Consider the following 27184-nt stretch of genomic DNA (forward strand, 5'->3'; position numbering starts at 1 on the left):
GGATGTTGGATAAGCAGTCAGATAATTTAGCAACAGTGACAAAGTGGAGAGAGGTTCTGGTGAGGTAAAGCTGCAAGTCATCAACATGCACATCAAAGCTAATGCATGGGTTTCAGACGGTGTGGTTGAGAGGCCTCATGTAGATGTGAAATAACAGGGGTTCTCCTTTCCACTTTTCCTGTTCAATCCCCGTATCCCATGATCCCTGAGAAATCAAAAATGTTTCAAATCTGCCTTAAATATAGTCAACGATGGAGTGTCCACAACACTCTGGGACACAGAATTGACAACACTGCGTGAAGAAATTTCTCCTCATCTCAATCTTAAATGATCCTAAGACTGTGTCTCTGTGTTCTAAATTTCCCAGCCAGGGGAAACTTCTCAGTCTCTACCCTATCAAACCCTTTCAGAATGTTGTATTTTTCAATGAGATTAGCTCTCATTCTTCTAAACTCCAGAAAGTAGGCCCAATTTACTCAGGCTCCTAGAATGATCCTTTCATCACCACACTGTGGCATCATGGCTTTGCTTGACTAGTTACTAACCATGGCTAATATTAATGGCAGTTCAACATCTCCCAATTATAGTATGGGTGGAGGTGTCCCTTAAGGTCCCAAAAGGAAATTAGATTGGCATGCAATTACATTTCTGAATAGTCCTGCATGCTCCAAAATCATTTTACTTTTATATGAGGTAAAAAAAAAATTACTTGCGCAGCATAAATTGCAAATGCAAAATGGCTTGATACAAAGGGGCTGTTTGTGCATGTATCCCTTGGGAATGCTATTTCTTCCTATCTATTAGAAGATGGATACTAAATTATAACCCTGGTGCTCATTGGGCCTCCTGCCTGAGTGGGTGAAGGTAGGAGAAATGTCATAATTTAATGATTTTGGCATATTGCAATGTGGGGAAATCTATCGTCTTAAAGTTTGTTGTGTTTATTCTTTATCATTTTACATCATACAGAAAAAGATGCATTTAGTAAAAGTTTATTAGTCTTACCGAGCTTGTTTCTTCCGCAGACCATGTACTGACCAGTCTGAATTATATCCCACTGAGGGAAATTTGTGGAAAATTTATACAGAAACTCCAAGATAATAAAGAAAAATTTCACACTATCCACTAATGTTGACATAGGGCAGGGGTGGGCAAACTTTTCCGTGCAAGGGCCACATTCAGAAATTCACAATTCACAAAGGGCCGCATAGTATATTAAGTAAAATAATTACTTCACCCGGTTATGATTCTGGGCGCCTCATATAGAACAGTACAGCACAGAACAGGCCCTTCGGCCCTCGACGTTGTGCTGAGCAATGATCACCCTACTCAAGTCAACGTATCCACCCTATACCAGTAAGTAACCCAACAGCCCAACCCCCCATTAACCTTAAAAAAAATTTAAAAAAAAAAAAAAATTTTTAAACAATTTTGTTTTTTTTTTTTAATGACTTGGTGGGCCGCAGAAATACCTTTGGCGGGCCGCATGCGGCCCGCGGGCCATAGTTTGCCCACCCCTGACATAGGGTAATAGTTAACACTAAGGAAGAATGCAACATTACGCAAGACATTTTAAACTTTGCCGTAAAAGTGGTTACGTTGAAAGTGTACTTTAACATAGATACGTAAGAGGTGATACATTTTGTTAGGGAAAGCAGAAACATCTTCACCTTAGAAAATAAGAAACTGAATGAGATGAAAAGATAAGGATTCCAAGAATATCGATGGACAAATCATTAAAAATTGCATTGCAGGTCAGCAAAGCAACAAAAAAATGAAGGCAAATTTCGGGAATTGATTTCCAAGAGTATAGAATTCAAAAAATAGCGAAATTACATAAATTTAGGGCAGCACGGTCTCGCAGTGGGTAACACTGGGACTGCGGCGCTGAGGACCAGGATTCGAATCCCGGCCCTGGGTCACTGTCCATGTGGAGTTTGCACATTCTCCCCGTGTCTGCATGGGTTTCGCCCCCACAACCCAAAGATGTGAAGGTTAGGTGGATTGGCCATGCTAAATTGCCCCTTAATTGGAAAATAATAATAATTGGGTACTATGAATTTATATATATTTTTTTTAATTACGTAAATTTACCTGGGACCTTGGTCAGGCTGCATTTAGAGGGTACTGTGCACAGTTGTGCTAATACTATAAAAAAACAAAGGCACTGGAGAAAGTGCAAAAGATTTACGCAGATGGTACCAGACTTAGATATTAGAGCTAGCACGAAAGATTGCATTGGTTGGGACATTTTTCTTTTATAAAGGGAAGATATGTAGGTGTTCTGATAGAGATCTTGAAATTTATCATAAAATCATAGAATCCCTATAGTGCAGAAGGAGGCCATTCTGCCCATCAAGTCTGCACTGACCCTCTGAAAGAGCACCCTATCTAGGCCTACTTCCACCCCCCCCCATCCCCCACCTAACCTTCTGGACACAAAGGGACAATTTAACATGACCAATCCACCTCACCTGCAAATCTTTGGACTGTGAGAGGACACAGGAGCACCCGGAGGAATCTCACACAGACACTAGGAGAAAGTGCAAACTCCACACAGACAGTGACCCAAGGCTGGATTTGAAGGCGGGTCCCTGGTGCTGTGAGACAGCAATGCTAACCACTGTGCAATCATGTAGGGCTTAGACAGGCAAGATGTGGAGAGGTCACTTGGTACATCATGCAAAACTACAGGCTATAAGTACAAGATAGTTACTAGTAAGTCTAAGAGAGAAATTAGATGTTTCTCTACTCAAAGCGATTAGAATGTGGAACTTTTTAAAAAACTATTTCATGGGATGTGGGTGTCGCTGCAAGGCCAGCATTTGTTGGCCATCCCTAATTGCCTTTGAACTGAGATGCTGGCTAGGCCATTTCGGAGGGTGGGCATTCAAATCTCCACTAACATTGGCAATTAGAAGATCCCACCGGTGGGAGGGGCCAAAAACCCCACCTGATATTTCAGGTCAGTGACTTTTCATCAGAACTAAATATAGAAGTTGTTGTTGGATGGCACAAAGTCATCTCATAGGGCACAGATGAATACAGCATCCAAAAAACCGGATATCTCCTTTTGCCGGAGCATATCTGATGCCACAACAGCTAGGAGCCAGTAAAGCCCCATGTCTCCTGTGAATCAACTTATACCTCCTTGCCTGGTATTAAAACTGATCCAACAACCTCATTATTTCCTTCCTCCATGTTAGTGTGTTGGGAGACGCTAACCACTTTGATTATATTCTGAACCAACCGTATAAATATTTGCTGCTCTTTGTATAAACGTGTGTAATTATGATCGCTCTGTACTATGCCGAAGTTTGGGGATGTGTTGCATTATATGTAAAATACCCTCTTAGAACTAGTGTTCTCATGTATCTTTTCTGTAGTTTCTGTCTTTGTTATTTTGGGGTTAAAGAATTGTTTTTTTTTTGTTGATAAATTTGGAGTACCCAATTCATTTTTTCCATTAAGGGGCAATTTCGCGTGGCCAATCCATCTAGCCTGCACATCTTTTGGGTTGTGGGGGTGAGATCCACGCAAATATGGGGAGAATGTGCAAACTCCACACAGACAGTGACCCAGAGCCGGGATCGAACCTGGGACCTCGGTGCCGTGAGGCAGCAATGCTAACCACTGCGCCACCGTGCTGTCCAAAAAGAATTGTTGACTGGTTCCTGCAAAAGTACAAAAAGGTCTTGTATCTGTGAAAGGGCCGTCATAATATTCTTTTTAAGCTAGACTTCCGGTGGCGCCCTCGAGGAGGCAGGTCGCAGGTCGGATCGCTCCCGCCCGCGATGGGCAAACGGACCTTTGTTAACGGACTTTTTTGGGACCTGGCAGCCTGAATCGGTGGAGGAAACGATAGGGAAGAGGCTTCCTTTCCGGGGTATGGGCAGCTGGACTAGAAGTGGTCGAGTGGAGCGGCAAGGATCGAAGCGGGAGCAGCGGGGACCCCAGGCCGGGCGGCCAAGCATGGCGGGGACCGGGGAGCGGAGGCTCACTGGCCAAGGGAGGAGCAGATGGAGTTCTTCAAGAACTGCTTCGCCGAGCTGAGGAGGGACACGCTGGACCCGATGAGAGCGGTGATGGACCGAATGGTTGAGACACAGGCGGTCCAAGGGAAGACGCTCAGGGAGATCGAGGCGAAGCTCTCCAGCCAGGTGGGCACGATAACGGAGCTGGAGCACGAGGTGGAGGAGCTGAACGCCAATCAGAGGAGGATGCAGGAGCAGCTTGAAGAGCTGGGGAACAGAGCCAGGAGGCAGAATTTACGGATCATTGGCCTCCCCGAGGGCTGCGAGGGGTCGGATGTGGGCTCATACGTGACGGGTATGCTTGAGGCGCTGATGGGACCGGAGGCCTTCCCTCAACCCCTGGAGTTGGATGGGGCACATAGAGCCCCTGCAAGGAAGCCCAGGACGGGCGACCGACCGAGGGCCTTGGTGGTCCGCTTTCACCGGCTTGCTGACAGGGAACGTGTGCTGCGATGGGCCAAGGCGGAGAGGAGCAGCAGATGGGAGAACTGCGAGGTGCGCATTTACCAGGACTTGGGAACGGAGCTGGCCAAGAGGTGTGCAGGATTCATCAAGGTAAAGCAGCCCTCTACAAAAAGGAGGTGAGGTTTGGAATGCTGTATCCTGCAAAGCTCTGGGTTACGTTTGAGGAACTCCACTACTATTTTGAGACACCAGAACAGGTTTGGACCTTTATTAAAGATAAGAAGCTGGACTTGAACTAATGGGCACTTGGTTCTTTCAGTGCTGTACAGTGGCAGCGGCCTGTTAACCCAAAATTGCTCTGATTAGGTGTGGACTTTTATTAAAAGAAGAAGCTGGACTGGAACTAAAGGACTTTGGGCTCTCAGAGCTTTTGTGTGGCGGCGGCTTGTTAAACTATCCTGTACTGTAATGTTTTATCCAAGATTGTTTTCAGCCTGGACAGAGAGTGGGGGCTGGAGGGCGCACTATTTAGGGTGTTTTGGGGGGGATTGCAACGGGAGGGGGGAGAAGAGAGGGGCCCTGCATTTGGTACCTTTTGGTGGGAGATCGGGGCCTCTGATATGGGGATGGGCTAGGGGCTGGTTACGGGACTTGAAAGGGCACGGTGGGATACAATTAGGTTAATGGGTCCCTGGCATGTGGGGGGAGGGCCTGAGCGCAGGGACGGGAGACAGGTAGGCGCCAAGGGCAGGGGTCAGTGTGGCTAGCGTAGGTCAGGGGGCACCAGGGAGAGTCGGAGGTGGGGCGGGGCGGGCTAGGGCCAAGCGCAGGGCTGACCTGGCAGTTCAGGCTTTGGGGGGCAGTGGAGGCCCGGGGGGGGGTTAGGGCCACGTTACTTTAGTTGAATACATGTGGCATGGGCTGGCAGGGGAAGTGCCTCATTAACATGTTTATTCTTTCCCACTGTTCGTTTTCACTATGTTAAGGCTCTTTGCACAGGGCCATTTTTCTCTCTCTAAGTGTTACAAATTTGTGTTAAATAAAAAACTTTTTTAAAAAAAATAATATTATTCTTTTTTAAAATATTTTTATTCAGGGCATTTTCATTTTACATGCAAAACGTCAACACTTAATCCAGCATTCTACAATTCTCGTTATAAACAACCCACCCACCAAACCACCCCAAATGCCCCATTTTGTAACAATAAAACAAAACAATGATTACCAACTCTTAAAGAAGGAGATTAACCGCCCCCACCTCGAGTAGAACCCCTCCTCCGAACCCTAATGGCAAATTTTATGTTCTCCAAATGTAAAAATTCCGACAGGTCATGCACCACTCTGCTGTCCTTGGCAGCGCCAGAGCCTGCCACCCTAACAAACTCCTCCGGCTATCAGGGAGGCAACGGCCAACAATCTCTCTCCCTTCCTGCGCTCCGGGTCTTCTGATACCCTAAATATCATCACCCACAGGGTCAGGGCTACCTTTACCCCTAAAATATTCGACATTGTCCCCCAAAGTGTGTGTGTGTCATAAACGAACGGGGAAATTGGACGTCCCTGCCTTGTACCCCAGTGTAAACGAAAATACCCCAAACTTCTGTTAGTGTGAACGCTAGCCTTGGGGGCCCTGTACAACAACCTAATCCAGTCAATAAACGCCGGTCCACACCCAAACCGCCCCAATACCTCCAAATGATACTCCCACTCAACCCGATCAAACACCTTCTCCACGTCCGGGGAAATTATTACCTCTGTTTCCTGACCGGCGGCATCATCATCACACTCAAAAACCTCCTTACATTGGTCGACAATTGTTACCGCTTCGCAAAACCCATCTGGTCCTCGGCTATCACCCCCCACACACAATTCTTCAATCGTGTTGCCAACACTTTAGCCAACAATTTCACATCTGCATTTAGCAAAGATATTGGGCGATAAGAACCACATTCCTCTGGATCCTTATCCTTTTTCAAATTGAGCAAAATCGAAGCTTGTGCCAATGCGGGTGGAAGTTTCACCCGGGCTAAAGAATCATCCATTAGATGAGGCCCCAACTCCGTCGCAAACCTTTTATAAAATTCCGCTGGGAATCTCTCCGGGCTCGGAACCTTCTGAGACTGCATTGAATAATAATAATCTTTATTGTCACAAGCAGGCTTACATTAATACTGCAATGAATTTACTGTGAAAATCCCCTAATCGCCACACTCAGGCGCCTGTTCGGGTACACAGAGAGAATTCAGAATGTCCACGTTACCTAACAAGTACATCTTTCGGGACTTGGAGGAAACCGGAGCACCCAGAGGAAACCCACGCAAACACAAGGAGAACGTGCAGACTCCACACAGACAGTGACCCAAGCCGGGAATTGAACCCGGGTTCTTGGCGCTGTGAAGCCACAGTGCTTACCACTGTGCTACCAATGCACCTCATCACCTCCTTCAGCCCAAGTGGGGCCTCCAGTCCCTGCACTTTCCCTCTTCAACTACTGGGAAATCCAAACCATCCAGGAACTGTTTCATGTCCAAGTCTCTACTTCCCCCTGCCCCAGGGGCTCCGACCTGTACAGTATCCGATAAAAGGCCTCAAACACTCCATTCACCTGACATGGGTCAGAGACCACCCTGTCCCTGGGGTCTTTTTTTGCCCAATCTTCCTCTAAGCCGCCTGCTGCCTCAGCTGGTGTGCCAGCAACCTACTGGCCTTCTCCCCATGTTCATAAAACGCCCCCACACCCAACACGAGAGGCTTAACTGCCTTCCCCATCGACAACAGTTCAAACTCCCTCTGGAGCTTCTTCCTCTCCTTCAACAACTTCTCCTCTGGGGTGGCCAAATTCTGCTGGTCCACTACCAAAATGTCCTCCACCAACCTCAGACTTTCCATCCTCTCTCCCTTCTCTTCTATATGCCTTAATCGAGATTAGCTCTCCCCTAATTGCCACCTTCAACACCTCCCAAAATGTGGAGGGAGAATCATAGAATTTACAATTCAGAAGGAGACCATTCGGCCCATCGAATCTGCACCGGCCCTTGGCAAGAGAACCCCACTGAAGCCCACATCTCCACCCTATCCCCTTAACCCAATAACCCCCATCTAACCTTATTGGACACTAAGGGCAATTTATCATGGCTAATTCACCTAACCTGCACATCTTTGGACTGTGGGAGGAAACCGGAGCACCCGGAAAAAATCCACACAGACTCGAGGAGAACGTGCAGACTCCACACAGCCAGTGACCCAAGCCGGGAATCAAACCTGGGACCCTGGAGCTGTGAAGCAACTGTGCTGACCACTGTGCTACCCTGCTGCCTCATTATTATTGAGAGACCTCATTACTATTATTGATCTCGATATAGGTGCCTATGACTGCCCTAATCCTCCCGCATGCCCCCTTATCCGCCAACAGTGCCACACTGAGCCTCCATGGCAGTCACTGGATAACCTCCTTCTCCACACATAGATCCACAAAGTGCAGCGCGTGGTCTGATATGACAATCGCCGTATATTCCAAACCAACCACCCCTGGGAGCAGTGTCTTATCCTTAACCCAAAAGTCAATACTGGAGTACACTCAGTGTAAATGCAAAAAGAAAGAAAATTCCTTTGCCCTTGGATGCCCAAACCTCCACGGATCCACATTCCCCCCCCCCCAATATGCTCCATCAACCCAAGCAACTCCTTCGCCACCCTGACACCTTCAGTGATTTGGGGCTCAACTGGTCCAGCCTAGTCATGATATGTTATTGATGACTGGAATTAGGAGAGATGTGTTCTGGTGTGAACCTGAACATGGTGCAAAGATCTTATCCTAGAATTGTAGGCTGTGCGAGCTCTCGCTACATGGGAAGATGTGCGCCATTTTACCGTGCTTTCACAGCCTAATCCTCCTCTCCCTCATTCTCCAGTTTATCCGTTGGTACATATGGAGGCACCAAGTTTAGTGATTAAGCGGAACTAACTGTATTGTTCTCCTGTCTTTTTCTGTATTCATGTGTGTTGAGACATTTGTGCCGATCCTGAGGTTTTGTTGTGTTATTTGTTAAAATGGAAAAACTCCAATGAAAATACAACTCCCGTCACTTCTCTATCCATTGCTACTTGGTGTCCTCTGAAATCCTATAAAGCTCCTTGGGATGTTTGTCACGTAGGTAGTGCTATTAAGTGTAAATTGTTTTTCTTTTTAACAAAAAATTCAATACACCATAAAATCAATGCTGTGTTGGAAACAAGATCACCTACATCATGGTAAGCTTCAGCAAAAGAAATCAAGCACCAGCTTGCATTACTGATTTCTTCTTATGCACTCAAGATTGTTTTAACCCACCAAATCCTCTCAAACACCCCTTATTTATATTAATCTCAAAGCAGAATAGAGGTTTGAATTTGATTAACAATTAGCACCTGTAATTATAGTTGCATAAATATAGCAAATGTCCCAAAAGTGTCTCTGGGGGGGTACCAGATAAGAAAGGAATTGTACAGCTAACGAATTCCTGGGTATAAATGGGCGACAGACCTGAAATTGGGTGAACCAGGCTCACAGAAAGAGCAGCACAATTTTACAAGATTTTCATCAAGAATAATTTTCTGTAATATGATAATTACTTCACCAGCTTAGTAATTACAGGTCATCTTCATTTGTTTCCTATCAGTTAATTCTGATAGCTTAATTCCTTTTAGGGAAATTGGTGGCCAGCCGCCACTGATTATTTTGTTAAGTGTTATTTGAATAGACAGGACAGAGAGTTATTAATCAGCCCGTTTCCAATTAGCATCATGTTTAACCCAGTGATGGACACCCCAAGGTGAAGTATTCATAATGCCTTTTAGATTGCTATTAGTCAATTTAGCTCCTCTCAACTAAATCATAATTAAATATCTTATTTCTTAACACGTTCACTCGTCACAATGTCTTTGTCCTTTTAAAAGCTGCCTCAAGATGTTAATTTGAAAGTAATACAAAAATAACTGCTGGAAAATGCAAGTTTATTCCAACATTACTACTATGAAAATATTAGCTCAGAGTACAGTATATGAAATAAAAGCCGCAGTACAATTAAAATGTAGGATAATAAACCTGATTTGACCATTTATGCACTATTATTACAATAGACAGCAGGTGGTGTGCACATAAATGTACTTGGGATTGCTCCTATAAATATTTACATTAATGCCATAAAATACTGAGTCACATCAAAGTTTAAGCAATCAGGAATCAATCATTTTCAGTTATATTTTTAGTTTTGAAAACATTTTGTAAGTCATACTAGTTTAAAAGTTTGCGGTTATCCACTACATTATATAGTATATTACAGTTCGAATGGTATTTGATGTGCCTTCTTTGGATTGGAGATGCTGGCATTAATCTTGATTAGTCAACAAGAGATGTTATTTGTAGCAGAGGCCGAGATAGTTATGTCTCATTCTGCTCTATCTTTCCTTCCCAACCCTCATGACTTCTCTCTCCCCTCCTATTTCTCGCCTTCCTCTCTTCTCTCTCTGACTTACCCATTTCACCCTCCTTTCCTGTCTTGCTCTTCCCTTTTTTCTCCCCTCTCTCACCCTTGCCCATGACTGCTTCTAAAAATTCACTAATACTAAGCATTTAGATTATGACTTTGCCTTTTTGAATAATGAAACATCTTTTCGAGAAGTTGGGCCGAGTTGCTTTTCGCCTGTAACAAGACTGTCCTTATCTTGTATGAATTGTTCTTTGCAGAATTCAATACGTTGTTTCTCCAGGGTCAGAGGATAATTAGTTGGCATTCTATTGTTTGTTAAAATCTTATCAGTTTATCCACGTTTAGGTCTGACTGTTCTTTCCAATTATGCAGTTGATTAATGAATTAAAATGTTGCTTGTGTCTTTGCAATGACAATCATTTGAAATAAGTTTGTGAATTTAGGCTCTGATGAAAAGTAATCGACCAGATGCATTAACTCTTGCCATAGTTGCTATCCGATCTGCCGAGTATTTCAAGCAATTTTAAAAATATATACATTTTTGTGGATTTCATGAATGTTGTTAGTTAGTTTAAACCCCCCCCTTCTGACCTCTTCTTAATTTGCTATGTATACAGTTTGATTTTGTAGGTTGCCAGACCTACAATATTAGAAACAGATTATAACTGGAGAATGAATGGTCTATTTCTGACCCAGGTGGGAGGTTAGTTTTCTAGGACCAATCTTAAAAAAAAAAGGGTGTAATCATGCCTGATTGAAGTTATACTTACTGTCTCTGTTTTAAATGCAACCCTCTCCACTTACATCACCCACTTTTCTCAGGGTAGCCTGCTGGGAAGGGGAAATGGCATTAAGGCCAAAGGAGACAAGTAGAAAGGCTCAGCCTATAATATTATTAAGCACGTGGACTATTTCAGGCAGTTCTCTAAGTACTTACCCTGTACTTAACAATTTAAACATTGTTAATTTCAGGCAAAGCTGGGTCCTCAAACAAGTTCAATCATTTGTACAAACCTCATTAAAGTGCAATTACCTTCCTGATGAGAATTTGGATGCAAGTGCCAACAATTACAAGCGGCACTGGTTAATTAGAGACTTGCTGCCTTTTTAAAAATATGTTGGTTATTGCACTTGTTTTTTATACACATGGGCAAAATGTGTCATTACCAAAAAACACCCACTACAAACAACAGAGGTCCTCCAGTCTTGAATACTGTATCATATTTATGGACTGACTGACAACTCGCCGTATATTAAACAACTGACACCCTTTTGTTCATGTTGGGAAGACATTTAATGCTTTGTTTTGTGAACATAATGTATTAAGTTAAATAATCTACACTGTCACTAGTAAACAAAAAGACTAGAGTGCAACTTGAAAATGAAATCAAAGCTCCCATTCAAAATTACTATTTAAAAACAAATACCAGCCAGTTAATTTAAGTTAGATCAAGGCTGCAATCTAATCTCAGGATTCAGATGATAAAATCAATTTAGGTTACTGCAGAAGTAATCCTGTTTTTCTTTCTATCAAATTCTGATCTGACATAGACGTATTTTGCTATTAGGGAACTAAAGGAGTGCATAATGCTATTTAAAAAAAACATTGCGTGAGTGAATACTGATCATTAAATGTAGTCGTGGCTGGTGGCACGATAATATCAATGGCTTCCATTGCTATGATATTCTGAAGCACTATGATGGCAAGCAATGGTTAAGTCCTTTTTCACTTCTTATTCTTAAAAACATTTTCAATTCCTTTCTTTTTCTGAGAGTATTAACTTTAATTAGTGCTGTGATTCCAAAACCTGACTAGTAACTTCGTATGTGTCATGTGTCAGCCTCACCAGTAAGTTTCTGCAGGTTAGCTAAAACAAAATGGTTTAGAAATACACAGCAGACGAAAGTGAAATTGTCATCCAGTGAGCTCTGGTTTTGTTTGCCCTACATTTGCTTCTCATGAGGATGTACCTCCACTGTACCCAAACCGTCACCTCTTTAAAGGCAGCCCATTGACCCATTATACCTTTGCCTTCCAATCTTCCTGGGACGGGTCTGTTTTCAACCTTCTCCAATCAAGCACTTTTACGCTAGAGTTCTCCTCGTCCATTGCCATAACTAATCTCAATTTTATGATATTGTAGTCATAGAATTTACAGTGCCGAAGGAGGTCATTCGGCCCATCGAGTCTGCACTGGCTCTTGGAAAGAGCCCCCTACCCAAGCCCACACCTCCACCCTATCCACATAACCCATTTACCCCACCCAACACTAAGGGCAATTTAGCATGGCCAATCAACCTAACCTGCACATCATTAGACTGTGGGAGGAAACCGGAGCACCCGGGGGAAACCCACGCACACACGGGAGTACGTGCAGATTCCGCACAGACAGTGACCCAAGCCGGGAATCGAACCTGGGACCCTGGAGCTGCGAAGCAATTGTGCTAACCACTATGCCACCGTGCTGCCCAGTCGTTTGACCTGACGTTTCTGCCAACGTTACAGCAGACTTGTGTATGGCCCAGTTGTTCAGTGACCCAAGGAAGTTTTCAGCAATTGTGTCTGAGGTGTAAATGCTGAATAAATCTCTATGATTTTGTTTCTGTTCAAGCTCACTGTTTAATATGTAAAATAAAACCTAACTTTCTGTCAGTACTCAACACTGCTGCCTCCATTTATAATGCAATGGGAACATCTTGAATAAATTAGAGCAGTGTATTGACAGCTAAAGTCTATCCTCCATGATGTATAACAACGATTATTACTTTTCAATGAAATATTTTCTTCTGTGGGAACAGGATGGTACAATACAACTTGCATTTGTGTGACATCTATAACATAATTAAGTGTCCCAGATCACATCACATCAGAGAGAATGGAACAAATAGTAGTGGAGGAATTGGCAAAGTTAATTGCATCCATTATAATGGCTTTTAAGGAGGCTTTTAAAGGCAAAAAGAAAAGTAGTAAGACAGATCTTTGGGGAAAGAGTTCCAGTGGGTTGATTGAAAACTCTCTTACTGAACTGGAACATAAGTGATACACACCAGGCAGGAGTCGGAGGATCACATTGCATGGGCAGAAATAATGGGCTCAAGATGGTTGCAGAGATTGGGGGGGGGGGGGGGAGGTTATTTGTTAAGTAGGGATTTAGAAACTAATTCAAGCGTTTTGAATTTGATGTGTTGGGGTACAGAGAGCAAATAAATGAAGATTAAAATGGATTTGGATTTGATTTATTGTCACATGTACCGAGGCACAGTGAAATGTATTGTTCTGCGTACAGTCCAGAAAGATCGTCCCGTACATGAAAAAACTTGACATACATGTAAATACGTAGACACAAGCATTGGATGAGCATATGGCGTGTAGTACTACTCTGTAGAGAAGATGTGTGTAGAGATCAGTTTAGTCCATAAGAGGGTCGCTTAGGAGTCTGGTAACAGTGGGGAAGAAGCTGTTTTTGAATCTGTTAGTGCGTGTTCTCAGACTTTTGTACCTCCTGCCCGATAAAGCAGTTGGAAGCAAGGATAACCTGGGTGGGAGGGGTCTTCGATCGTGCTGCTCGCTTTACCAAGGTGAGAGGTGTAGACAGAGTCAATGGATGGGAGGTGGGTTCACATTATGAACTGGGCTGTGTTCACGACTCTGAAGTTTCTTGCGGTCTTGGGCCGAGCAGGTGCCATACCAAGCTGTGATGCAGCCAGATAGGATGCTCTCTATGGTGCATCTGTAGAAATTGGTAAACGTCAATGTGATGTGGACATGTCGAATTTCCTTAGTTTCCTGAGGAAGTATAGGCGCTGTTGTGCTTTCTTGGTGCATGAAATGCTGATCTACATGTAAAAAGAGGTAGCGCAGTGGTTAGCACTGTTGCTTCACCGCGCCAGGGTTCCGGTTTGATTCCGTCTTGGATCACTGTCTGTGCGGAGTCTGCACGTTCTCCCTGTGTCTGCGTGTGTTTCCTCCGGGTGCTCCGGATTCCTCCCACAAGTCTCGAAAAATGTGCTTGTTAGGTGAATTGTGCATTCTGAATTCTCCCTCAATGTACCCAAACAAGCGTCGGAATGTGGCGACTCAGGGATTTTCACAGTAACTTCATTGCAGTGTTAATGTAAGCCTACTTGTGACAATAATAAAGATTATTATTATAAAATGTGCACTCTAACCATATACCTGTCCATTCTGGTTTTACGTGAATGGAATATAGGGTAGAATAAATGACTGGCTGTGCCTATTTACCTGATTACAACTACAAAACAAAATTCAATGTAATTTTCTCTTCCTTTGTTGTGGATGATGTTGGCAAGACTAATATTTGTTGCCGATTCCTAATTTCCCGGAGAAAGCAGTGGCAGGTTGCCACCTCGAATGTGTGTGTGAATGATAATAGTTTTTACAAATGACTATGGGGCTTCTGAGACATTACAATTCCATCAGGTAGTGTGGGATTAAATTCAATTGTAGTTCAGTGTTGGTAGGCAGAAAAGACATTGGTAAGCCAGATGAGCTTTTGCAAAGATCTGACGGGTTTTGTGATTATCATTCCTATGGTACCAGCCCACAAATTACAATGCCATAACGTCGGTTGCAAACCTAGTACTGTGACCACCATGCCATGTACCCGATATTGAAAATTTATTGCACAAGAAGATATTGGAATTGCATTTAGGATGAAGGTTGAGTTAATGACAATAGGTTGCTCAAATTTCACCAACTGTGGCTTCTTCTGTCATCCAAAGCCTTGGCGTGTTTTCAGCTGGCATCGTGCTCCCATTAACCTATTATTTATTCACAATTATTGCCTTGAAAGTGTCAGGCTGCTAATAGATTTGGTGGTTGCAAAAGCCACCTTGGAGCTCAGGCTGTTCTACACATTGAGGAAACTCCACAGCAATGTAATTGGTGTTGTCAGTTATTGATAGATACAACACTGTCCCCTCCATGTTTGTTGACAGGTGCCAGTGGCAGGAGTCGGAATATTGACTAAACCTTGACAGCTGATTGAAAAACAAGCTGACCTTTTCATCTCAGTACTGGGCACTTGAAAGCTGCCTGTCAATAACCCCTAATTTCAGATTATTATACAGGCATATGAAACCAGGCCTAAACTGGAGAAATATTAAGTCTGCAATGAAATCACTAATTTTATTGTAACTTCAATGAGGTAAGTTAACATTTCTGTTCTCCCCCCCCCCCCCCCCCAGGAAACATATTTGATTAATTTTCTCGCTTCTTGAGATGATCAATGCTGTTGAATGGAACACCTTTGCACTTTTCACAGCCAATGCTGTGAAATGTATTTGGAGATCCACTGAAGCTCCCCCGCTCGGTTGTGTACGGGCTTTTGTTTTATTGGTTTTTTTTCTAATTGTAGTGCGATAGATGCTGTTAAGCATGAGAAAGGAGTAAAATAGCTCAGACTGATACGAGAACAGACGATGAAACCATTGATGGACTAATAATAATAGCATTGAGATTCTTTTTTGGATGCCTTCGGGGGGGGGGGAGAGGAGTTAGCATTCCTGGGATTTGTGCAGGAAAAGTACACTTTTGGGATTTTCCTGTGCTGTAAGATTCTTTGATTCAATATATAGCAGGGAAGTGGGAGTAAGCTCTTTCAAGGAGCTAGCAAAGAGGCACAATGGACCGAATGGCCCCCTTCAGTGCTGTACAATTCAATGATTGATTGTAGCATCAGGTGTGATTATCGTCTCATTCATATTAATGGGGAGATGAACACAGAAGTGGAAATCCACAGCCTGTATTTCTAGGTTGCTACTAGTGCAGTTGAATGTCAGAAAGTATTGGAGTCCCAATATATAATTGCTGGATTGGGGAAGGAGCATCTTTTAAAAAAATATTTTGAGTACCCAATTCATTTTTTCCAATTAAGGGGCAATTTAGCGTGGCCAATCTACCTACCCTGCACATCTTTTTGGATTGTGGGGGCGAAACCCATGCAAACACGGGGAGAATGGACAAACTCCGCACGGACAGTGACCCAGAGCCGGGATCGACCCTGGGACCTCGGCGTCGTGAGGCAGCAATGCTAACCACTGTGCCACCATGCTGCCCTGGAAGGAGCATCTTTGGCTTCTCCGCAAGACATTTATGTGACAGGGAGAGGGTTGAATTTTCTGCATTTGGAGATCTTGCCCGTTATTTGCAACGACTCCTCTTCGAATTTGGGGATTCATTTATGGAGACCTCCTGCAATTCAGATTATGTATTGGCGGCAGAAGTGGCTGCCCTTGGCCGGCAGCGGAATCTTCTGGAAACCCGCAGTGGGGGTTGGCTGTCAGTGGGACCGGAAGATCCCATCAGGGAGAACAGCCGGAAAATTCTGGCCAATATCTTTTTGTTCTTTGGATATAGGCAGTGCCCACAAAGCCACATTTTTATTTTCTAACCCTAGTTATAGTCAGGAGGTGATGGTAAACTTCCTCATGAACAGCTGCAGATCTTGTGCTTATGGTGACCGGTAGGAAATTTCAGGATTACTACTCCGCTATGGTAATATATCCTAAAGTTGGAATTGTATGCAATTTGGAGGGGAGCTTACAGCCACTGGTATTCCCATGACATTGCGAATCTTATCCTTTATGGTGGAATAGGGCAGGTACTGTCAAAATAACCTTGTTGAGTTGATGTAGTACAATTGTGGATAACATATACTGCAATCATAGTGCATCATTGTTAAACGGTTCAGTGGTGACTTACTAGACATTGATGCTAAGGGACTTGGTGGTGGTGCCATTGATTATCAGAAGGTTGCTGGGCTTTTTCTTTTGGAGATTATCATTTTCCTCATCTTATAATAGAAGGAAGTCGTTAAGGATAATTGGGCCAAGGACACTTTCCTGAGGAACCTCAGCACTGCTGTTGTAAGCTGCTAATTGTGTCCTTCGTGTATCCCAATAATGTCACACGATACAATGATGGTGGTCACTCCTGTCACAGGCATGTCTGTAAAAGGAGGCTCTTGAGGATGAAGTCAACCTCCTCATGATAATCCATGTTGCAGCTACGTCCATCAGAATTTGGTGTGTTTGAGGTGGCATGGTGGCGCAGTGGTTAGCACTGCTGCCTCACGGTGCTCAGGACCCGGGTTCGATCTCGGCTCCAGGTCACTGTCCTTGTGGAGTTTGCACATTTTCCCTGTGTCTGAGTGGGTCTCACCCCCACAACCCAAAAGATATTCAGGGTAGATGGATTGGCCAGGCTAAATTACCCCTTAGTTGGGGAAAAAAAATCAGAACTTGGTGCATGTGGTCGCAATAGTTCAGGCTCTATGATCCAGCTGTGGACATTAGATTGATCTAACTCACTTTCACACTTTGTCATGATGGTACTGAATTCAGTACCCCAGACCCTTTCCTAGGAGGAGTGGAATTGATGGCAAAATCCTTTTTATTATTATACCATGTGTTCTTACATTCTTTCAAATATTTTATTTTTCAGCACGAGAAATGACCAGAGGGAAATTTTTAAACATTTTGGAGCGGCCCAAGAAGCAACTGTGAAATTCCAACCACTTGCTTTTGCAAGAAGACCCAGCACTTGATCAGAGACAGTTAAATGTCCATTGCAGATCTACAGATGCCTTCCTCGGCTAATTCTCCACATATCATCTGTATAAACAATCTATGTAATAGAGCAACACAAGATTCTATTTTATGGATAACTTACCTTTTAGCCACAAGGCAGATTGTTTTTAAATGGAGACAGGCTACAGTTGATATTTGATTGGTGTAAAAGGGACAGAGTTTAGTTTGTTTTTCATGCATGTCAATTAATGATATCATTATCACGGCGCCACGGTCCCAGGTTCGATCCTGGCTCTGGGTCACTGTCCGTGTGGAGTCATTCTCCCCGTGTTTGCGTGGGTTTCGCCCCCACAACCCAAAGATGTGCAGGCAAGGTGGATTGCCCCTTAATTGGAAAAAAATAATTGAGTACTCTAAATTTATATTTAAAAATTAATGATATCATTATATAGCGGTGTATTAATCTAGATGCATTTCCCATAGTTTGTTTTGGATCTGCTATTCCCTTTTAACATGCAGTAAAATAAGTCCTGACATTGTAGTTGAGGTTATGCACAACAATAGCACTTTAGTTCAAAATATGTTATTTTTTCAGTGCATGTCCATGTTTGGGTAGCAAATAATAGTGTACCTGATGGGGAGAGCATTGCAACAAAACAATACCTGGGATATAGAATAAAACTGTTCTCCATAAGCCGCACCCGAGTATATTTTACAGAATAATGCAACGAGAGCATATTTGTAAGATGTAACAACATTTGTAGTTTGAGGTGATGTTGATAGACCTTTCAAAATTCTCTGTTAAAGCTTTGTGAGGCCATCTCATGCCTTTACTGTATTTTTGCCTTTTAACACATTGCTGTGTATGTGTTATCATATAAACAGTGATCAAATATATAAAGGCTATGGTGAAATGATTGTGTGGTGCCCGAAGGAGCGATAGGTCAAGAGAGAAATGTTTAGATTAAAATGTTCAAAGAAAAACTTGTGCTGGCATTAAGTTACATCTCCCACATAAATGTTCCAGAACTGTGACTACCAACCAAATAAAATGTGGATATTTTGTGCTAAAGAAAGCAAATAACATGCCAGCTTATTTGCAAAGGAATTTAAAAAGTGCCATTGCCAAACAGAAATCATTTTGATCTTGAGAAGAAAGATGTGAAGTATTCTGAAGCTGTAATGATATCCAAGAATGCATTTTGGTGTGATTCAACAATGGGTTAAGCATTATTGATTAAATTAATGATTTATGTGTACTTTGCAAGGAAATAACTGAATATTCCACTGATTTTTATCCTTTTGGTATTACAAGGAAACATTAGGACACTAATTAGGACAGGGACTCTGGAAGAAATACTTTACTTGACCCTATTCTCCCTTTCCCTGGGCCACATCCAACTTCTTCCTGGCTACAAAAGTTCTGTGATTGACCTGCAAGAGGTACAACTCAGGTGGTTTGCAAACTGCGTCGATGAACGACTGAATTTTGGGAGGGGACTGGCATTAAGAAAACAAATATATTTAAAACCAAATTTTTATCCAAGATGTCATATTTTAGGTGGAGAACATGAAGATTGGCTAAGTGGCATACTTGAACGTAATGTCACAGAACTGAAATTGTGTCACTTTGTGTGGAGGGGAGGGACATGCACAGAGTGTAGCTTTTCACATTGTATTTCAAACATTGCACACAATCCTGCTCAGTCAGCCCAATCTCATCAACACATTATTTGGGTTCGTTCAGCGCAGGCATCAGGTATAATGGAGACCACCCTTTAATGTTGCACCCTGGTACATGATGAACAAGGCTGAGCTGAAATCTGATTTTAGGACTACAGTCTGGGATAAAGTCAAAGGATTAGATAGACATAATTACTGGAAACTGTGTAGTGGCCTAGTCTAGAGGCCATCTCAAACACTAGGAGCTTGGGTCTTAAGTGATTACTTGTGAAGGGTTAGACATTTTGTCTGGATTGTATGAATCATTGAAGCCTCCTTCCACTCCGTTACATGATGTTTAACAGACCATTGATGTTCCATGTATTAGTCTTGAGCTTAGTTTTCCAGATATTTTTAGAATATGAAACTGGACCTACTTTCATGTATTGTGCACAAATGAGTGGAATGTTTCTACTATATATTTTATTTTTGAATTAATAAACATTCATTATTTTAAAAAAACTTCTCAAGGACTGCATACATTAGAAATATATGCATTTGACATGTATTTACTTCTCTTTTATGTCCTAACAAAGAGCTCACAATCGCCGTGTGGTCAAGGTGACAAGGGTTGCCAGTATCTGGGGAAATGTATGAGTTTCTACAGAAGGAGGAGGAGCGAAAGGCAAAAAATAGTGGAAGAGAATCAGTGAAAGGCATTGAAAACAGATCTGCTGGAGCAGTGAATTTGCTAACCTTAATTACAAATGTAATGGTCACGAAATAGCTGCAGTAGAGTACCTTGCATAAAGCGAATTGAACTAGGCTGTTTTTTCTCACCCTTCAGATTGCTTTCTGTTTGCGCCACAAAATACTGAATGTGCAAATTGATAATGCCGATGTCAACATCACATTGGGAATCTCATGAATGTTGTGCCCAATGGTCAACTTCTTTAACCAATGAAATACAATGAACAAAATAGAGCAGGCAGAGACCGAGGGAAATAAAGAGAGGAAAAGGAAGACAGTGGGTTAAAAGAGAGAAGAGGTGAGACAGAAAGGAAAATAATATGATCAAGAAAAATAGTTTTGCTTTAGTTAAAATCTAGCCGGGTTACACGGTGATGCCTCATTGTGCTGAGCACCCGGGTTTGATCCTGGCTCCGGGCCACTGTCTGCATGGAGTTTGCCTGTGTCTGCGTGGGTCTTACCCCCACAACCCAAAATAATGTGCAGGATAGGTGGATTGGCCTCTTTAAATTGCCCCTTAATTGGAAAAAAATAATTGGGTACTCTAAATTTAAAAACAAAGAAACCTACTATGAATAGAATCAAAAAGTCAAGATCAACTACGAAAGGAAACTAGCAGAAAACATAAATACTGATACCAAGAGCTCCTATAAGTATATAAAGAGGAAGAGAATAGCTAAAGTAAATGTTGACCCTTTAGAGGAAGATACTGGTGAAGTAATAATGGGGAACACAGAGATGGCAGAGGCACTGAAACCAATATTTTGCCTGTTCACGGTAGAGGACAATAAAAAATTTCCAAGAACAGCAGTTAATGCAGAGGAACTTAGTGCAATAACCATTACTAGGGAGAAGGTATTGAATAAAGTAATGGGACTAAAGTCAGATAAGTCTCCGGGACCTGATGGCCTGCACCCTAGGGTATTAAAGGCAACACAGATAGTGAATGCATTGGTTATGATATTTCAAAATTTCCTGGATTCTGGAAAGGTTCCGATGGATTGGAAACATGTAATGTAGCGCCCCTATTCATTAAGCAAGAGAGGCAAAAAGTAGAACTAGTTAGTTTGAACTCTGTGGTGGGGCACTTGCTGGAATCAATCATTAAGGAGGAGATGACTGAACATTTGGAAAGAGAAAGCTCAATCTACCATTGTACCACTGACTCAGCCGATTTGAAACATTTTGAGTCCCCCATGCTCTTGGGAAAAGTGCAGATTAAAAGAATGCATGATTTTGCAAATTAAATTTAAATATATAGGGGAGAATTTTCAGCACCGTGTTAATTTAAGGGAGCTGGTGAAAGCATGGTTTTATGAAGGGTAAGTCATGCTTGACAAACTTGCTTGAGTTCTTTGAGGACCTAACCAGCAAGATGGATAATGGGGAACCTATGGATGTGGTATATCTAGACGTCCAGAAGGCGTTTGACAAGGTATGCATAAAAGACTGATCCAGAAGGTGAGATCGCCGGGCGTTGGATGTAGACTACCAGATTGGATTGAGGATTTGCTGATTGACAGAAAGCAGAAGGTCAGGTTAAATGGGTCCTTCTCTGGCTGGCAAATTAACTAGTGGGGTGCTGCAGGAATGATCCTCGGACCTCAACTGTTCACAATCTGTATAAATGATCTGCAAGCAGGGACAGAGTGTAACATAGCGCAATTTATGGATGACACTGATATAGGTGGGAAAGCAGGCAGTGAAGAGGAAATACAGATTTTACAGATGGATATAGATAGGCTAGGAGATTGGGCCAACATTTGGCAGATGGAGTTTAATGTGGATAAGTGGAGTTATCCATTTTGGCCGAAAAAATGGGCAAATTATTATCTAAATAGAAAGCAGATTCAAAATGCGTCAGAGGGAACTGGGTGTCTTTGTTCATAAATCACAGAAAGCCTGTATGCAGGTACAAAATGTAATAAGAAAGACAAATGGAATATTAGCGCATTTATTGCAAAAGGACTGGCATATAAAAGTAGAGAAGTATTGTTGCAATTGAATAGAATATTGGTGAGACCACATCTGAAGTACTGTGTCCAGTCCTTATTTGAGAAAGGATGTGGTGGTATTTGAAGCAGATCAGAGGAGGTTCACCTGATTGATTCTGGGGGTGATGGTGTTGACGTATGGGGAGAGATTAAACAGTTTGGGTTTATACTCTGGAGTTTAGAAGGATGAGGGGATCTGATCGAGATATATAAAATACTAAAAGGAATTGATAAAGTAAACATAGGCCAAATGTTTCCTCTTGGAGCAACCTAGAACAAGAGGTCACAGGTATAGGTTGAGCGGCGGTAGATTTAAAACTGAGCAAAGGAGGCACTATTTCTTGCAGAGGGTGGTGAATTTGTAGAGGCTCGTGACAACTTTGCATTGTTCCACTGTTTTCGAGACATGGTGGAGCAGCAAAATAGTCCCGCAATTTGAGGTGAATTGGGACTTGTGACAATTCTCTTCTTCACCCCTAATTGTTGGATATTTTTTTTAAATGCTATTAAGGCCGAGTGGCACGAACCTGTCATTATTTTTCCAGCATTATATGGGCTGATATTCCTGATAATATGTCCTCTGATACTCTTCTAACTATTATGCTGGAAGGGAATTATGGTGCATCGCACTGAAGCACCAATAGGCAGACTGTTGGGTGAAGTGCTACAGTGTGGATTCCTTTCCTCTCTGTCAAGTTCTACATCCCATGAGGGGGAATCAAATGGGAAAATCTCCAGTGCGTTGTTCCTGTGTGACTTGTGGCAGCTGGGCAAGAGGAACATTGTTGCTGCTTTGGACCTGGAAGGATTAGGAAGCAACAAGCTCGACGGTTTCTGCTAGCACTGTGATACACTCAGTTCCCCCACCAGTTTAGGGATTTCATCCAGAAAGTATCTGAGCTGCGCGCACCAGGAAAGTTCCAAGTTTAGTCTTCGCTATATTGACACCGGCCTTGGTAGAGATGGCCTCAGAGCTCCTGGGTAAATTGCTGCCGGCAACACATCTGACACTTCCCTCTGAACTGAAAGTCAGTCAGTTATCTGTGCCGACTTGAAGTCGCAGTGTTCCAACTCGAGAAGTGTTAGTGCCCACTGACTCAGCCGATTTGAAACATTTTGAGTCCCCCATGCTCTTGGGAAAAGTGCAGATTAAAAGAATGCATGATTTTGCAAATTAAATTTAAATATATAGGGGAGAATTTTCAGCACTGTGTTAATTTAAGGGAGCTGGTGAAAGCATTCGTTTGATCTGGCGATAGAAAGCTACTTTCAAGACAAATCAAAACCCAGTTCAGATCAACTCTTCCAAAACATCCTACTTGTTAAATTCACTCCAACCATTGACACGATTATTTCGACCCCAACAGTACCCACTCCGCTTTTTCTAGCTTTAGGCCTTGAATCATGCTAATTGAACTGTTCTGCGAGGAAATTTAATTGTAAAAGATCCTCTGGAGATGAGGAAGATAAATAATTTACACGGTGACTTACGATGATCTGGAAGAGTAGGTGGATGTAGAACAATGTCTTTCAAAAGGGTAATGGATAAATATTTTAAATTGAACCTTAGTAGGATGATGGGAGAAGAGCTGGGGAGCTGGACTCCCCTGGCACAGGCATGATGGGCAGAATGGCCTCCATGGCTGTATCATTCTATAGTTCTGTGTAAGGATGTTTCAGCAGTTTAATTTTAGTCTGTGTTGTGTTGAAGTGCTAATGCTTTTGTTCATCTGTCCGGAGGAAGTCACCGGTTGCTGTTACAATTACCGGACACTCCGCATGTGGACAAAGTTTGAGCCTAAACTCTGGATAACATTCAAAATGGTTGCAGCATGGTAGCACAGTGGTTGCTTCACAGCTCCAGGGTCCCAGGTTCGATTCCCAGCTTGGGTCACTGTCTGTGTGGAGTCAGCACGTTCTCCCCGTGTCTGCGTGGGTTTCCTCCGGGGTTTCCTCCCACGGTCCAAAGACGTGCAGGTCAGGTGGATTGGCCATGCTAAATTTCCCTTAGTGTCCAAAAAGGTTAGGCGGGGTTGCTGGGTTACAGGGACAAAGTAAGCTTAAGTAGGGTGTTCTTTCCAAGGGCCGGGGCAGAGTCGATGGGCCGACTGGCCTCCTTCTGCACTGCAAATTCTATGATTGTGTAGTAGTGCTGATGACGGTATGCTACCCTCAGGGCAGTTATAGCATATTTAGATTGAGACTCCCTTACAATAACAGTGTACTTGAACCCCAATTTCAATAGAGTGTTCCTACATAAAAGCTTAACCTTTTTCCACACCCCTCTTCAACCATCCTTTGGCCACTTAATGAGATTGCCAATCAGTGCTGAATTTAGCATATTGTCTTTCTGTGGGCTCACATGCACTAGAAACCGGATTGGGACTAGCCAAACCCATTTCACATAGGCCCCTTACAGCCAGCAGAGGGAGGAGAGTTTCACCACATCAGGCAACCCGGGTTTAAATCTAGTTCTGAGAGATGAAGGCTGGAGCTCGTTCCCTCTTTCACCAGGCTTCCAACCCCAATCGTTTGAGAGTTTACTCTCTTTTCCTACTTGTAGCCAGCTTGCAAACATTTTCCAGGTTGCCTTACTGTTTGTTCTGTGGACGGAGCTGCAGGGAACAGCTGCTGCTTTAATAAATACTTCAGGTTTTTTTTTAATAACATAATGCGGTGCAGAGAGCTTTCCAGGCAATGTGGTTTTTCAGTTAAGCAGTCAGCCTCCCAATTACTTACTGAGGCTAATGCTGTGTTTTATGGTGGAAATAAATTTGCTCTGGATTTGCCGTTCTCCCAAGAGTAGATCTTACTTAGTACAAAGGATTAGAGGGTGAAAGGTTTGATGATTTATCGTGATGACTTGATCAAACAACTAATCTTTGCTGTGTTCTGGTGGAATCTCTTATAAAACTGGGTGGGTGTGTGCAGCATTCCCTTCTTTACAAACCATGGAGGTGCACGCTATGTTTTCTCCCAGCTCCTCCACTGATGGAAAGAGACTTATCTCACTTATTAAATGTCTGACGGTGCTTCACATGAAATTCTAGAAGCATAGAATTGGAAAGAATAGAACGGTAAATCTTATGCAGAACTTTGTTTCGGCCACTCTTGAAATGTTGCCCTTATTTTGAGTTCATATTATAAAAATGATACAGAGGCACTGTAAAAGACACAAACAGCTTTACAAGATTGATACCAGAACTGAGAGGAACGATTAGACAGACAGCGGGCTGGGTTTTCTTTTTCAAAGAGAAGGTGGAAGTCTTAAAGATTATGGGAGCCAGGAGGCGAGAGAGGCTGATGTTTTGGCCTTTGACTCCCCGGTAGCCTGGAGACAGATTTTATTGGCGTGGAGAGACTCGGAACCCCCGAAATGGGTCAGTGACACGGCCGGATTTCTCAGGCTTGAGAAGATCAAGTTCGCCCTGAGAGGATCGATGCTTGGGTTTGCCCAGAGGTGGCAGCCATTTAGACTTTTTTGGGGGGGAAATTAAGCTGTCAGCAAATACCAAAGGGGGCGGGTGTCAAGGGAAAGAGGAAAGTGGGGGGGTTTGGTTGAGGTGGGAAATAATTAGTGGGAAAGGGGGACTGGGGAGCTGTGTATGTAAGCTATGATGGCTGGGCAGGTTGTTGGTTGGGTGGGTGTTATTTACTTTCTTGTTTTTCCTCTTGAAAATTGTTGCTAAATATTATAAATGCTTTACTAACATATTTTCAAAAAATTAAAGATTATGGAAGAATTTGGTATGGTAAGGCACAGAGAAGTTGCTTCCACTTGAAATGGGAGTCCTAAACTAGGGGTCAGAAATATTAAGCTAAACACAGAAAATGCTGGAAATACTGAAACAGATCTGGCAGTATCTGCGGAGAAAGAATCCGAGGTAACATTTTAGGTCAATGACCTTTCATGAGGAAGTTCAGATTTCCAGCACCTGAGGTATTTTGCTACTGTGTTAGGGTGGCACGGTGGTGCATTGGTTAGCACTGCTGCCTCACGGCGTCGAGGTCCCAGGTTCGATCCCGGCCCTGAGTTACTGTTACCGTGACCGCTACCCCACAGCTACCGTACCGGGGGCAGCACGGAGGCTCAGTGGATAGCATTGCTGCCTCACGGCGCCAAGGTCCCAGGTTCGATCCCGGCTCTGGGTCACTGGCCGTGTGGAGTCTGCCCATTCTCCCCATGTTTGCGTGGGTCTCAGCCCCACAACACAAAGATGTGCAGTGTAGGTGGATTGGCCACGCTAAATTACCCCTTAAGTGGAAAAAGTAGCAGAGGGACATTCAAGGGGAATCTAGTTTAAGTACATGTAGGAGAAAGGAATAAAAGACTATACAGTATTGATGCATGAAGTAAGGTGGGTGGATGCTCGAGTGGAACGTAGACATTGGGGTGGACCTATTGGACTGAGCAGCCTGTTTGTGTGCTGTGACTAGAACCTAAAATAATAGTTTATGGAGCTGTTATTTATCAGGTGAGGAAATGCAGCAGCCCTTTTCACAAACCAACATCCCGCACACCGCAATGAGATAAGTGATCAGTTCATCTGTTCTTGACGATAATATTTAGGGCAGAAAAGTTGACGAGGAAGACCTTGTTCTTCAAATAGTGCCAGGGAAATTATTTACATCAACTAGATACACCAGAGGATGGCACGGTGGCGCAGTGGTTTGCACTGCTGCCTAAATGCGCTCAGGACCTGGGTTCGAACCCGGCGCCGGGTCACTGTCCATGTGGAGTTTGCACTTTCTCCCTGTGTCTGCGTGGATCTCACCCACACAACCCAAAGATGTGCAGGGTGGGTGGATTGGCCACGCTAAATTGCCTCTCAATTGGAAAAAAATAATTTGGTGCTCTAAAATTTATTTTCAAGAAACTAGATACATCAGAATAAACAGAGAGGCTCGCGATTTAATATTACATTTGGAGCTGGCATTTCTGCAAATACGGTTAAGTGACCATTACAGATCAGAGGGAAATATTAGGCTTTTCAATCGCACCAAATTCCGTTACAATTTTTTTTGATAAATGTAGTGTACCCAATTCTTTTTTTTTCAATTAAGGGGCAGTTTAGCGTGGTCAATCCATCTACCCTGTACATCTTTTGGGTTGTGGGGGCAATATCCATGCAGACACGGGGAGAATGTGCAAACTCCACATGGACAGTGACCCGGGGCCGGGATCGAACCCGGGTCCTCGGCGCTGTGAGGCAGCAGTGCTAACCATTGCGCCACTGTTCCGTCCTCAATTCCAGTACAATCTTTTAATAAGTTTTGTTTCAGCAGAAGAATGGCATAGCCAAAATGGAGTGAAAGGAAA

General features: G+C 43.2%; 1 protein-coding gene across 1 annotated transcript in view; it reads left to right on the forward strand.

The window, feature by feature from the left end:
• The window catches only part of lin52 (lin-52 DREAM MuvB core complex component), a 66949-nt gene extending 47307 nt beyond the window's left edge, over positions 1 to 19642 (forward strand). Inside the window, exon 5 of the mRNA XM_038774134.1 lies at positions 17373 to 19642. Within this exon, the coding sequence (XP_038630062.1) occupies positions 17373 to 17434 (62 nt within the window). The 3' untranslated portion in view covers positions 17435 to 19642. The remainder of the gene's footprint in view (positions 1 to 17372) is intronic.
• Positions 19643 to 27184: the final 7542 nt, after the last annotated feature.

The sequence above is a fragment of the Scyliorhinus canicula genome, chromosome 2 (assembly GCF_902713615.1).
Source record: "Scyliorhinus canicula chromosome 2, sScyCan1.1, whole genome shotgun sequence".
NCBI classification, from domain to species: domain Eukaryota; kingdom Metazoa; phylum Chordata; class Chondrichthyes; order Carcharhiniformes; family Scyliorhinidae; genus Scyliorhinus; species Scyliorhinus canicula.